The sequence below is a fragment of the Trichosurus vulpecula genome, chromosome 2 (genome assembly GCF_011100635.1).
Source record: "Trichosurus vulpecula isolate mTriVul1 chromosome 2, mTriVul1.pri, whole genome shotgun sequence".
NCBI classification, from domain to species: domain Eukaryota; kingdom Metazoa; phylum Chordata; class Mammalia; order Diprotodontia; family Phalangeridae; genus Trichosurus; species Trichosurus vulpecula.
In genome coordinates, this window is record NC_050574.1 from 193,183,404 (window position 1) to 193,198,159 (window position 14,756).

The 14,756-nt window shown below is 38.4% G+C and overlaps 1 protein-coding gene across 2 annotated transcripts in view; it reads left to right on the forward strand.

The window, feature by feature from the left end:
• The window catches only part of FRY (FRY microtubule binding protein), a 325,197-nt gene that overhangs the window by 96,052 nt on the left and 214,389 nt on the right, over window positions 1-14,756 (forward strand). For both annotated transcript variants that reach the window (XM_036743232.1, XM_036743231.1), the window contains one exon: window positions 4,996-5,049. In XM_036743232.1, coding sequence (XP_036599127.1) covers window positions 4,996-5,049 — 54 coding nt within the window. The remainder of the gene's footprint in view (window positions 1-4,995; window positions 5,050-14,756) is intronic.

Below are 14,756 nucleotides of genomic sequence, written 5' to 3' on the forward strand. Positions count from 1 at the left end.
ACATCGCTGATAGCTTTGGAGGGAACAATTTCAAATGAATGATGAGGTTAGACGCCAGACTGCAGATTGTTAAGAAGAGCACGAGAGGAAAGCTACTTTCACATGGAGGTTATCCACAAAAGTTGGCAGGGGCAGGGGGAAGAGATATGGGGTGATAGTGGCAATGGATGTAAGGGCTTTTTGAGAAGAGAGGAGACATTGGAATGTTTGTAAGCAGTTTGGAAGCAACAGTAGGCAGGGAGACATTGATGTGTGATATTAATATCATAATAATAGGGGAATTATAAAGGGGAGCAATCTGCTGGAGAAGATGGGAAGAAATGGGGTCACTTGTACATCTAGGAGGCTTTGTCTTGGCAGAGATAAGGACTACGTCTGTATGTGAAACAGGCAAGAAGGAGGAAATAGACATAGAAAGCATCAGTGACATGCGATGAGAATGAAAGGAGAAGAGGGTGCTCTTGGTGAATGGTGTGATTGGCAGGGCAATCTTTTTGCTAGGATAAAGAAACGGGGGCCTTGAGAGAAGAGAAGAGTGTAAAGTTGAGCTGGTTCACCAAGAGGTCAGGATGGGAAAGGAAAGAGAGGATTGCAAGTGTAAGAGTGATGGCCTGGGGAATAAGTGTGGGGTGAAGGGTTTGGAGATCTCAGTGAAGACAACCCATAGGTTCTGCAGTTACAAGTCAAGGAGAGGTGGAATGATAACAGATTATCAGATAAAGGAATTTCAGAGATCATGAATATGGATATGGAATACTTGAGTTATGTTATGACCATTTCTTTGTGTAGCTGTGGTAGGGTGGAGAAGTAGGTCACGGGAAATAATTAAGTTGAGGAATTGAGAGGTCAGGATGTTAATGGGAGTATCACCATGTATGCTAAAGTTTCCTAGTATGTGGACAAGAATTGGGAAGGAAAGAAAGGCTATGAGCCGGGCACGGAATTGAAGAAAGGAGTGTGTCCTGCAGGTCAGTAGACAACAGGCACCAGAATCTTGATTGAGTGACTAATTGTGGTTTGTCCTTCATTCTCAAAGAGGATCATAATATCAGGAAGATGATGACATGACTTGTAATTAAATTTGATTTAAATGAGGAGGAGCTGTGCAAAGTCACCAGCCTTACTTTCTCCTCCAGAGCCATCTGGTTCCAGTGGCCAGATATAGATCAGGACAACTGGAGATGGCCCTGGGTGACAAATATGGATTGCATGAACCTCAAAGGATCAGAGCTTACTGAGTGTTAGTGGCAGAAGGGGAGTCTGCAAGCAAGGCATATTCCTATTGTCCTGCTGTGATGAGTGAGTCTTGGGTCTGAGTGAAGGCACGATCAGTGCTGGAAAGGTGAGCCAGGGAAGCTGTGTCATTAGGAGGGAGTCAGGTTTCAGAGAGTGTAGGATGGTGGGAGCAAGAAAGCAAATGGATTAAGATGAAAGCTAGTCTGTTATCTGCGGAACAGGCATTTACAAAGTGCACAGTGGAAGGGTTGGTTTGCTTTATTTGCTCATTGTTTACTGTGTGCTAGGCACTCTACTAAGGAAAAATTCCTTCCCTCGAGGAGCTCACAGTCTAATGGGGGAAATAGCATATATGAATCAAAACATAAGAGATATAGATTAGACGGAAAATAACTTTAGAGGGGATGGCTCTGATAACTCAGGAAAATCAGGAAAGATCCTAATATGTACCTTTTATATTTTAGCTTATGTTATATTTTTAACTTCCATTATTTTTTTTCTCTGAAACATTCCTCTGTGAAGTACAACTTCCCTCTCAGAGCAAATTCTTCTTTCTGTGTTTCTTCTTTCTAAAGCAGTGTTTTCAAGTCCTTTCAGACCTCCCTATACTCAGTTCTCCTTTGAGCTTCTGACCTGGAACAAGTCCCTAGGGTCATCCTCTTCTTTTTTTCTGAGCTAGAGCAGACCTGTGGATGCAGAGGAACCCCTGGGCTTGGAAGCTATCTTTATATTCAGACAGCCTGTAGTGTTAATCTCCCTCAACTTTTTTTTTTTTTAGTTAAGCACCTCTCACACACAGAGTGGGTGAATGATTCAGAAACTTTTTTAAGACCAGAATTAATTTGCTGCACAACTAATATAGGCTAATTACAGTTAAGCAGACTTTCACAATATTCACTTACAAAAGAAAGGCTTGGTAGTCAGCCACAAGCTGTTGGTTGGCTCTGGTGTTCCAGTGAAAGAACACCAGGCATTAATAATAAAATCCGTCTGGCATGTTAGGGGCCATTTACACAGAACAGGAGTGCTAAGCATTTTTAGCTTATCGATGGGGACAAAAATGTCAAGTGGTTAGTCAATGATGAGTGACTTCATGTGCCTGACAGACATCACAGTTTTTGTGATGTCTTTGAACTTGATTGCTTTCAAGAATATTCTTCTGAAAAGAGATATTGGGTGGGCACTGAGCCCTCCCTGAAAAGAAAGCTCAGTGACAACCTGCTGAAGCAGGTGTTCTGTAGAGCAGTACATTTGTGAAGGCCCTAAAGGGCTGGGAGCTGAACCCTGCATCCATATTTTATTCTCTAAAATTTTCCTCCTGTCTCCTAGAATTTCATTTCCTTTGGATTATAGCTTCTTCATGTTTGTATTATATTTGTATTATATTATTTTTATCATTTATTGTTATATATAATTATATTATATTATTATGTTATGACATTATATTATATTATAGTATTGTATTATACTGTATTAGGTCTACTTTTCCAGGTGGCAGTTGGTGGTCAATGTGATGACTTTCTTTTTCATGTGGAACCATTTGGGGTTAACAAGTAATTAATAGAAAAAGGAGTTACTTCATGGAGGCAGTATGGGAAAATGGAAAAAAAAATCAACGAGTTCATTATCTTATATCTGATTCTTACTCCCTTTGCAACCTCCCTGGGCCTCAGTTTCTTCATCTGTAAAATGAGGAGGTCAGACGAGATGAAGTCCCTTCCAGCTTGATCCTGTAAATTCAATATTACTCAGTCTAAGCCACAGAATTTAACTCCTGAACTCCACCTTTGTGTATGTTTAACTGATTCATATGAATAATATGTAGTGGAGAAAGTGAGGAGTGGAACATATTGCCTCCCTGGGTAGTACTAATGTAGCCACCACCCTCCCGTATATTTACAATTGTATGTAGGAGTGACCATAAAATATGTTATTACTCAGAATTCCCTCCCAAGCAGTAGCAGGCAATAACTTTTTGGGAGTGGAGAATTTACTCAGTGCCACGCCAATGTCAACATCGTCGCCTCTTCTACCATTAGTGTTGGTTCCCAGCCCTAACCAGACGTTCTCATAGCCCATGGGGAAAAGGACTGAACACTACAGCCTGGGGCACTGAGAGGGTCTATTGGCCACCTTTTGCCCATTTTTATACATAGATGACCCAGTAGAATAATTATTTTAAAAGGAGCTCAGGATTGTGACTTCCAAGGCTGGATATCTGAAACCTGTAAGGCAGTATTTATTCCTGTTAATGAGGGGTTTGGGGACATGATGTAAACCCAGCACTACCCCTCTCCACTTCCTTGTTTTGCATATTTGGATGTGAATAGCTTTTATCCCAGTGTTTTAGATGGCTTGGTAAACTGTATAAAATTAATGCAAAGCTTTCCATAGAACTTGGCAGATGGAGGCAACTATGAAACTTGTGCCTTCCTATGCAATCAATAACTTGGCTCCTTTTCTTTATGACTGATTTTTAATTTCAGCTTTCCATTTCCTCTCTGGCACCTGCCCTGTGGCTGTTTTGTCCCAACGGGTAATAGTTGAGAAGAAAATGTTTGTTGGCTCCTAACAGCACAGAATTACCTTCGTTCTGGATTTACAGATATTTTTATTAGATCTGTTACAGAGAAAGTCCTGCAAACTTGGGGGGCAAGCAGACAAATATTGCCCCCTTGCATATTCCTAAAGAGCAAAGATATTTTCTTGTCCGGTCTGTACCTGCACAAGGCATATATTCTACTTTCTAAGGGCTCTCTTTGTTCTCTTTGGAGGGAACGGTGTCCGTTAGGCCATCTACATTAATTCAAGCTCTTTACCCTGTTAAGAGGAAGGAAATAAGCATGTGCCAGGCATTGTGCTCAGTGCTTTTTTTACAATTATCTCATTTTATCTTCATAACAACCCTTGGGAGATAGGTACTATTATTATCTCCATGTTACAGATGAGGAAACTGAGGCAGAGGTGAAACGATTCACCCAAAGTCACATAGCTAGTATCAAAGGCTGGATTTGGAAAAAAAACCATGATCATGAGGAGGATGATAACAAATATTTACACAGAAATTACTATGTGGCAGGCAGGCCCTGTGCTAAGCACTTTGTAATTATTATCTTATTTGGGCCTTAGAACAACCCTGGGAGGTAGGTACTATTAGACAGGATTTGAACTTAGGTTTTCTTAACTGCAGGCCTGACCTATCCACTGTGGCACTCTGCTGCTTCATGGGATGTGTGTCCCGTAATTTATGTTTGGACAAGTAAATCCCAGGCAGACTTAGATTGGATATAAATGTCTTTCCCCAAAATGAATTTTAATACAAATAAGAAGTAAATTGCTGTGAAATCCCAATTCAGAGCAGTAGTCAAGACTTCCTAAGTAGAAAAAAAAGAATTGAGTAGAACCCTAAATTATTGTTACACAGGTTTGGATATGCTTTTGATTAGAGCAAGGCCCCTGAAATGTTATGGCATCCAGGAAATGCCTAATGTTACATCCCAACACATTTTAAAGAGGCCATTTTGTTGTGCTTGTAGATCTTGGAGACCTAGAGTCCCATGTTCACTTTTAGGTTCTTAATCTTTCTCTGTCTTTCTTTGTCTCTGTCTTTCTCTCTCTCTCTGTTGTCTCCCTCTCTCAGTAATTTACATGTGCTCAGCAACCACACAAAACATTATTATTATAATATATATTAGATATAATATATTATTTTAAAATGCATAATAATAACCTTTGTGGGATTTTCTTTTTTTTTTTTAGGAAAAGCCATTGACGAAGTCTCTTCAGCGAGGAGAAGACCCTCAGTTTGATCAAGTAAGTGGCAGTGTTTTGTATACTGTTCAACAATATATTTCAAATATTTTTTGAAAAAGGCAGAATACTGGCTGCCCATTTAGTGAACATAATAATGGACTTCTGTGAACAGCATTGAAATATGACATTTAATCAATTTTCTCATTTCCAGAGCAGAAAAAGTAGAGAAATTGTAGAAATACCCAGGTTAAGTCCTCAGAGGATTTAATCCCAAAATCTGTGGATGCCAGAACTAAGGAAGGTTGAAGGACAAACTAAAAGGAAGATAATGAACATATTTAATGTTTCAGTTTATGTTAAACTCTAGTGTTGTAAAAGAGCCAGAGAAGATGAATAGGCTCATTTTTAAAAGATTTTGGGTTATGGCTATTGTGGCTCGTAGAGGAGGTTATCAGAGAAAGTTAGAGATGTTTAAAACTTTAATGGATCCATAGTTTCTTCAGTCTGTGTCCTCCTTCCTTTGATGCTGATCATAGTCCCTCTCAGGTTAGAGATGTTTTTGCCCATTTTTGTTTGTTTTTTCCCCAGTAAAGTCTCCATAGAAGATCTGTCTGGTGTACTTGAGACCTTTCTCTTGTCCCTTTGGTACCTCAAGGACAGTAAGCCACTCATGCCTTCCATTGATATTTTCTATCTCACAACACAACCCATCTCCCACCCTTTCTGCTCATCCATATACCTTGGAATATCACAGTATAACACTAAAGGAGTTGGCTTGGCTTGTGCCGTATTAACCGTGTTCAAGGGACAAAATGGATCATAGTTTTCATCTTTCATCAACAAATTAACAAACTCAAAAGAAACACAAAAGAAGAAATTTTCATAATGAGAGGGAAAATAGATAAAATAGAAAATAAAACTATAGAAATTTTGAACAAAACTAAAAACCTAAAAAAGACCAACAAAATCATTAAACTCTGAGTTAACCTGATCTTTTCAAATGAACAAAGTAAATTCACAACAAAGGAGAAAGAAAATAATCATTAGTCTAAACTAGATAGAATTATACATGCTCAAACCTGAGAATTTAAAGAAAATGATTACTTGCAAAAGTATGAAATAATCATATTAATCAAACATACCCTAGAGGTCTTAAACAGCCCTAAGAAATAAAATCAGTCACTAAGAAATTACCAAAAATAAATAACACATGGTGGATTAACACATGGATTCTATCAGTTTTTTTAAAGAACAGTTAATAGTTATTCTCCATATCATGTCTCCATTCCTGGAATGAATGTCCTCTTCACTTCCACTTCTAAGAATCTCTGGTTTTCTTCAAGGTTAAGCACTACTATCTATATGAAGCCTTTCCTCCCTCCTCCAACTCCCATGAGAGACTTCCCCTCAAAATGATCTTGTATATATTTTGGGTATACTTATATATGTACGTGTTCTCTCCTCCAGTTAGAGTGGACTGTTTGTTTCATTTTTGTCTTTTTGTTTCTGGTGACTAGCATAGTGCCTGGCACATAGTAGGTGCTTAATAAATGCTTGTCAATTGAATGAGAGAGAGAGAAAGAAGGAGAGAGAGAGAGAGAGAGAGAGAGAGAGGGAGAGGGAGAGGAGGAGGGAGAGAGCTGCACATTTTAAAATGCTCTATAAATGTCATCGTTTATTATTGGCATACCAGTAGTATCCTGAAATACATTATGCGAGTAAATATCTCCAGCATTCAAAAAATACTTGATGATCGTAAGCATATATGAGCATTCAGGCACTGTATCTACCAAGGAAAGCAAAAGAAACTTAGATGATTAGAGGGCTGAACTTAAATGAGGAAGGACTCCATTTGAACACTGGCTCAGACACTTCCTAGCTGTGTGATCCTGGGCTAGTCAGAAACCTCTTTCAGCTTTATTTTCCTTATCTGTAAAACGGGGATTAATAATAGCACCTTCCACTTAGCATTGTTTTAAAGATCAAGTGAGATAACACATGTCAAGTGCCAAGCACTTTGTAAACATTAAAGAGCTATATAATGATGCTGGTTATCATTATTTTTGTTATTATTAGACCGGTTATAAATGCCAGTTTGTTCATATCAAGGGCAGTGATAATTAAAAGACTAAAACCAAGAACAAAACAAGTTAAAGAGAACAACTATAGAAGGCAAATAACCTAGATCCTTGTTTTGAAAAATAACAGGAATTCACATTTATATAGGCTTTCCTTACAACAGCCCTAGGAGGACTATGGTTCAAGTGTTATTATTCCATTTTGCAAACAAGGGAACTGAGGTTCTAAAGGGTTAAGTGATATACTAAAATAGTAAGCATTTGAGGTGAGATTTGAGTCCAGATCAGTCTGACTCCACATCCAGCAATGTGTCAAATCTTAAAAATATTCAAAACCACCAAGTGTCACACTTTATAAACAGGCCTCTGAGCAGCTGCCAAATAACAGCAGCAGCTAAATATGAAATAACCATGTACTCTGCATGATTAGAGAAAAGATAACACTTGTCCAGATAAAAGATAACTTGGCCAGAATAATTTTTATTATGTAGTTTTAGGTTTTTTTGCTTTAATTTTATTTAAATTTTTGCATCAATATGCATTGGTAATCTTGGCCTATAGTTCTATTTTTCTGCCTTCTTCCTCACTGGGTTAGGTATTATAACCACATATATCTCATAAACAAGATTTGCTTGACTGTTTCTTTCTAAATTATTGGGAATTTATGAAGAATAAGTATTAACTGATTTTTAAATATTTGATAGATTTCACCTGTGAATCCTTCTGGACCAGGATTGGGTTTTGGGTTTTTGTTTTTTTTTTTTTTAGCAATTCCTTAATGACTTGTTCAATTTCATTTTCTAATTGGGCTGTTTAAGATGTTTAGTGTCTTTTATTAATATGGGTATTTTGTATTTTTGTAGGTAACATTTACTCCCTTTAAACTCCCAATTTTGAGTAAAAATAATTGGATCTAATGTTATTCTAATAATTATTTTTATTTCTTCTCTGTTGTAAGTTTACTTTTTTTTATTTTGACAGTTTGCTTTTTCTCTCTTTTTAAAATAAAGCTTAGCTAAGGGTTTATTCCTTTAGTCTTTTCTAAAAAGCAGTTTTTAGTCTTGTTCATAATTTCGGTTATCTCTGTTTTCTATTTTATTTTCTTCTCTTCTCATTTTCAAGATTTCCTCTGTGCTTATTTTAAGTTTATCAACTTGTCAATTCCCTAGATTTTTTATTTACACATTGAGTTCATTAATCCTTTCCCTTTCTATTTTGTTAATATATAATTTTAAAATATTATTTTCCCTCTGAGAGATTTTTTTTGCACTAAGTACAAAAAATTTTGGTTTTATATTCTCATTCCATTCTCCTTCACATAATTCTTGTTTCTCTGACTTGTTTATCAACTGCTCATTATTCAGGACACTATTATTAAGTATCCATTGTCTGTATCTTTCACTTATATGTGTTAATTTCTGTTTTTACTTTATGTTCTATAAAGTATATGTTTAGTGTTTCTGTCTTTTTACATTTATGTATGATTTCTCTGTTGCCTAGTAAATGGTTTGTTTTTAATATTTGTAAAGTGCCTGGCACATAGTAGGCACTTCATAAATGTTCATGCCCATTCCATTAGTACCATATGATATAGAGAATATGTATAATCTTTAATATTCCCATTAATAAGACCACACATCTTTCAAACCAAATTCCTACAATACTTTGTTCAGCGCTATATTTTTCCTTTTCTTTACAGTCTCATGCGGGTCTGAAAAAAGAACTCCCACAGGGGCTACTTTATACAGGTAGATAAAATAAAGAGAAAATTCATTGGAAAGTCTAGAATTTCAAAGGAAATAATGGAAAAAGTAGGAGTGAAGGAGGAATAAGATTTTAATCTTTGTTGTAAGGAGAGGTTTGCTGAGTAGGGGACGTGGAAATTTGGAAAGGAATTGTACCTATATATACCGTACTCTAAAGATCCTTATCACAACTCCCACTCACAGATGAGTCTGGAGAGAAAGCTGCAAAAGCAGAGTTCTAGGGGTATTCCTGAGCAATTGGAGGTAATTTTATAAAGCCATTGGCTCAAGACTTCACTGGTGTACTCCCTACCCCCATACCAAGATTACCAATTGAGATTACCAGATTTTAATTAGCCAGCCATAAGTAGGGTTTTTTTGGGGGGAGGGGGTTGTTTGTTTTGTCTTGTTTTGTTTTATAAAGAAATTTTTACTGAAGTGGAACAGTAAGAATGGTTGATACAAAACCTCCCCCCAAAAGTCTGCAACATACTTTCCCACAAGTACATTTAAATTCCAGGATAAAGGGGGCTCAAGCTTTGAAAACATGCGGCAAAGGGGTAACTCACAGTTCCTTGTTGTTAGAAGTCCTTTTCTTCACTTATGGGGTGTCAATACACTTCAGCATGTGTCTAATCTGTCTTTTGCTCCAAATGCAAACATGGCTGTCAGCTTATCTGAGAGTGCTACTGGGACACCAGTGGGAAGATGGGGAGTCCCACATCCTATGGACCCTTCAGAGCTCCCAAGGCTGAAACTTGGGCTTCTCCTTCCACTGACCCCCATCAAACCTTGTGCTTCCTTCTCAATGGGCTTAGCTACGATGCTGTACTCACTCCAGTTTCTGGCACTCTTTGATTCCATCCAACTTGATGATGTATGCAGGACCAGTAATCTGTGACTAAATCCCTCAGTGAGTTAGAACAGACATCTTGACTTTCAGTGATCTTTCACAGCTAGTTCAAATCCCATGATTGATTGCTTGTTTGAGACAGATTCTCACCAATAAATGTATCAGACTTAAAATAAGGGTGGGCTAATTTTGACACCACCCTTACAAATGTGATGTAAAAACAAAAGCTATGGTTAAACATCAAGAACAAAAGAATGTATGATAACAGAGTGACCTGATTCCTTTTTTGATAGGATCACAGGACAGTCCAGGTGTAGCTGTCTCTCAGAACCAGGCACCCAACATCTCTCAGGGGTTTACGGCCTTGGTGACAAACTGAAATAGAAACAGGGAGCACTAAATGGTACATAAGGACCCCGGTGGGCATATATTGACTTAGAAAACTGCAAACCAACACTGTCTATGTTCTTTAGTATTTTGTTTATTTTATTAGTTATTCCCCAGTTACATTTTAATCTGGTTCCTGCCCCCAGGCCATATGTTTGACATTTCTATTCTAGGGTACCCTGAGAGACTTCTGAGGTCTCTTACCTCTGTTGCTGCCAGCTCAAACACCCACTACCTGTGCCCCACCACTAACCATATTGTAGGGACCAATTAGTAGCATTCTTATTCAGTCATTTCAGTTATGTCCGATGCTTCATGACTCCATTTGGGGTTTTCTTAGCAAAGATACTGGAGTATTTTGCCATTTCCTTCTCCAGCTCATTTTACAGATGAGGAAACTGAGGCAAACAGAGTTAAGTGACTTGCCCAGTATCATACAGCTAGTGAGTGTCTGAGGCCAGATTTGAACTCAGAAAGATGAGTCTTCCTGACTTCAGGCCTGGCATTCTATCCACTGTACCACCTAGCTCTGCCAGTTTCATTTAATCACTTAGTATCAATTAGATTTTACAGATATATATCTATATATATATACACATATATAGTATCATAGACTCTAAACTTAATTCAGTTCTTATATAATATTAGTCCCGCCAAGTGAATGGTGTGGTATTACTGATGGTTGAGTGGTCATCTCAGTTTCTGTTGGCCTAGGTTCAGAAGGCTGCTTCCAAAAGTCACTCTCTGCTTCCCTGGGTAGAGATACTGGACAATGAAACTTGGTCTGGACCTTTAATTCCCAGATTCCTCAGACATACCCTTGATTTTATTTAATTTACAAGGTTGGAGACTCCACTCTCATCACCTAGATTAAAAAAAAAATAACAAACACAGAGGCCCAGGATTTCTCAGGGCCTAATGGCCTTATAAGAACTTATCTTTGGAATTCTGTTATCAGTGGAGTCCAGCAATGAACAGAGTAGCTGAAAAGACTAAGACAAGAGAGACTTGGGAGAAACCAGCTAAGGCCTTTTTGAATATGTTTGTGTAGTCATTCAGTAAGCTTCCTATTTACCATATGGCTAGCAGATTGTAACCAGTTACAGAATGAATGTTCTATGCACACTCCAAAGTCTTGTCAGGGTACTGACTTCCCTTACGCATCATTGTGACTCCTAGAAGTTAGCTCTTCAGCTTTTTCATGAGGAGGGATACTATCCAAGCCATTTTGTGAATTTTCCAAAGCTGCATTACATAGAGAAAACCATGGATATTAGTTTACCTGTATTTCAGTGAAACATTTGACATCTTTCATCCTGTTTTCATGGATAAAATGGAACATTATACAGGCTATATAGTAGTGTAATTCTGTGGATTTTGAACTGGTTAAATGACCAAAGAGTAGCATTAATGGTTTGATTTCATCTTGGAATAACAATATAATGTTTTCTCATTTGATTTGGAAGAAGGTCTCTCCCTGTGGGTGGGATTATATAACCTCTGAGCTGCCTTCCAACTCTCAGGTTCCAAGATTCTTAGAAAATGAGATGATCTCTTAAATCCACTTCAACACTAAATCCTATGATCCCGTAAAAATCAAGAATAATGTGTCATGGAAGCTAAGAGAAGATAAAGCATTTGAAGAAGTGGGGAGTGCTCGGCCTTATGAAATGCTACAGAGAGAGCAAGGAAAATGAAGACTGAGAAAGGACCACTGGAGTCGGCTGTGAGAAAGTCGTTGGTGGTGGCAAAGCCTGGGAAGAATTGTAGAAACTAATACCAGATGGAGAAAGCAGACCAAGAATAATTTGCAGTGATGACAAAACTGTACAAAGGAAACAACTCTGAAATACTTGAGAATTCTGAACAATGCAATGGCCAACCACAGTTTCAGAAGACTCATGATGAAGCATCTCCTGTCAGTCAATAAATATTAAGCACCTACTATGGGCCAGGCACAGCGCTAAGCACTGGGGAGACAAATACAAATAAAAACGAAGAGTCTCTGGCTTCCAAGGAGCTTACAATCTACTAGAGGACAATGAGTCACAAAAGGAAGCCAGAAAGTGAGAAGAGAGGAGAGAGAGGGACGGGATGGAGAGTTCTGAACAAGTCCAAACCTATTGTAGCCAGTGGAAAAGGGGGAGAAAAACTGTGCTGAGACCCCTCCTTATATAGAGGCCCTGGAGTCCATGGCCCTGCCCTCCAATCAAAGATTTCAATCAAGAGGCAGTGGTGCTAATGAGTACCAAGGCACATTCAGTCTTACAGCATAATGAGATTTCCCAATGTTGAGTTTCCTGGGAAAGGAAGAAGTATAATGGAAGTTCCAAAGAAGTCCAAAAGCAGTGGAGCTGGTGGGAAATGGGTGGTGGATTCAAGGTGCAGAATTTTTTATATGTGTGTGTATGTGGGTATGTACACATTCCCACACCCACACAAATATATCTCTCTATATATACACATATAGATATATATACACACACATATATATTTGTACATGGCCAATGTGGGAATTTGTTTTGCTAATATAAAGGGGATCTGGAGCATGTGCCAGTCAGCATTACACTTGACTATGCATATTTGTTACAAGGGTTTTGTTTTTCTTTTTCTTTTTCCCTTTTTTTTTTAACTAATGGGGGTGGGTGGGAGGAAAAGAAAATCAGTGGCTGCTCATTAGAAAACTAAAATTTAATTAAAACATTTCTTAAAAAGAAAGTTACTGGTGACCTTTGGGCATGCTATTTCAATGGTGTAACTGCTAATTGACATGTAAAACATATTTTTGTTAGATGTTTAGATTGGTGTAAATAATGCCTGCAACCTCCACATCTGTGTCTTAGGATGATTGACAGAGTTTAAATATACAATGGGTGGTTGAGAATACCCTCACTGTATTTGCAGGACTATACAATAAATGCAGCAGCAGAGCTGAGCTCCCAGCTGCATCTTCAGATTATCTGGCATTCTTTTTGTCATTATAGGTACATTTTTCTAGTACCCAAGCCTTGCTGCCTTTTTCTTTGTATGTACAAGATGGCCCTCAAGCTACATCAGAATAATGAAGGGAGTGTCATTTATAGTTTGCTGAGAGGCTACCCTCCAGGGCTGGCACATCCAATTACTTTTATTTTTATTATTGTTATCATTATTAAGCATTTTGATTTGCAAAGTGCGTTACAAATATTATCTCATTTTATCCCCAGAAGAACCTTGGAAAGGCACGTCCTGTTGTTATCCCCATTTTATAGATAAGAAAACTCAGGTAGACAAAGGTTTAGTAACTTGCTTAGTTAGGTTCATAGAACGTGTAAGTGTCCAAGGTCAAATTTGAGCTCAGATCTGGCTGGATCCAGGTCCAGCATTTCATCGACTGTACCACTTAACTAGAAGGATTTCTACCAAGCTTTCTTCACTCCTCCAAGTTCAGTGAGTGGGATGCCTGGGTCCTTGGCCTGAATTCTTCAGTCATGCAGCTTAGTGATGCAGAGAAAACCCAGGAGTTTTATAGGGAGGTGTGGCATCTCTAGCAGTCTCATTGATTTCTTATCTCTGGTGTGTGTGGGGGGAAGGAGTGGAGCTCCAGGGATTGGCTAATGAGATTCCGTAGACTATTACAAAGGGTTGGATATTTCTAGCATGAATTTTGGCGTGGAATAATTCTAGAAAATGGGCACAGACTAGTGTGCCAGGCAGGAAGAGTCATGTGTAGAGCAGAGACAATCTGTCACCTACAAGCCTTATGACTCTTCAGAGAGCCTCCAAAATGGAGATTTTTCAGACTGTCACAACTGTTTTCCTGCCTTTCTTTTTTAAAGAGACCGAACAACACTATCCAGCCTTTTCTTGATGACTCAGGATTATCATTACAAGCATCATTTATTGTGCTGGGCTGAAATACTGTGGTGCTCTTGGGGGCTATTAAGGACTGTACAGCTGTTGGCCCCTATGGTAAATAATCTCAGGCTGCTGTATTTTTATGGTTTTGTGCCTGTTTTTTATAGGTCTCTCTTCTCCTTTGGTCTTAGCTGTCATTTTTCAGTGTTGTAAAAGTGTCTGTCTCTAAGGGCACCTTCCTCCCTCCTACCCACCCAAACCCCACCATCACCACTAATTTGCTGCTTCTAATCTTCTGAAGGCAGAGAAAACAGATAACCAAGCTTGTTAGAATTGCTTATGGAATGAGGTCACTGATAGCAAATCAAGCCTGCAAATATTTATTGAGGATCTGCTATGTAACGGTCATATTTATTGAACAAGTCCAGGTTCTGGGAAGGATACAGAGAATTATAAGATAGTCCCTGTCCCCAAGATGCTTACAGCCTATTTGGGGAGACAAGAGACAAGGACACAAGAGTAAATAACAATGGAAACTTTAATTAACAGTTCAAGATTACAAAAGGAGAGATGCCAGACGGAAGTACATGATTAATTTCCCACTGAAAGTGTAGACAGCTAGGTGCTATAATAAGTCAAGAGGAGAGAAATCATCCAGCTAAGGCAGTTTGTGTGCTGGTTTATGGTAAAGGTGTTTATAGAATTTGTACAGATGTCCACCTTCACTCTCCACCTACCAGAACAATCTTTCTTAAAGTGACATCCGGCCATGTCACTCCTTTGCTCAAAAAATGTCAGTGGCTCAGACTTACAGAATCTCACAGTTAATTAGAAGGCACTTTGTGGACCACCTAGACCAATGGTGTC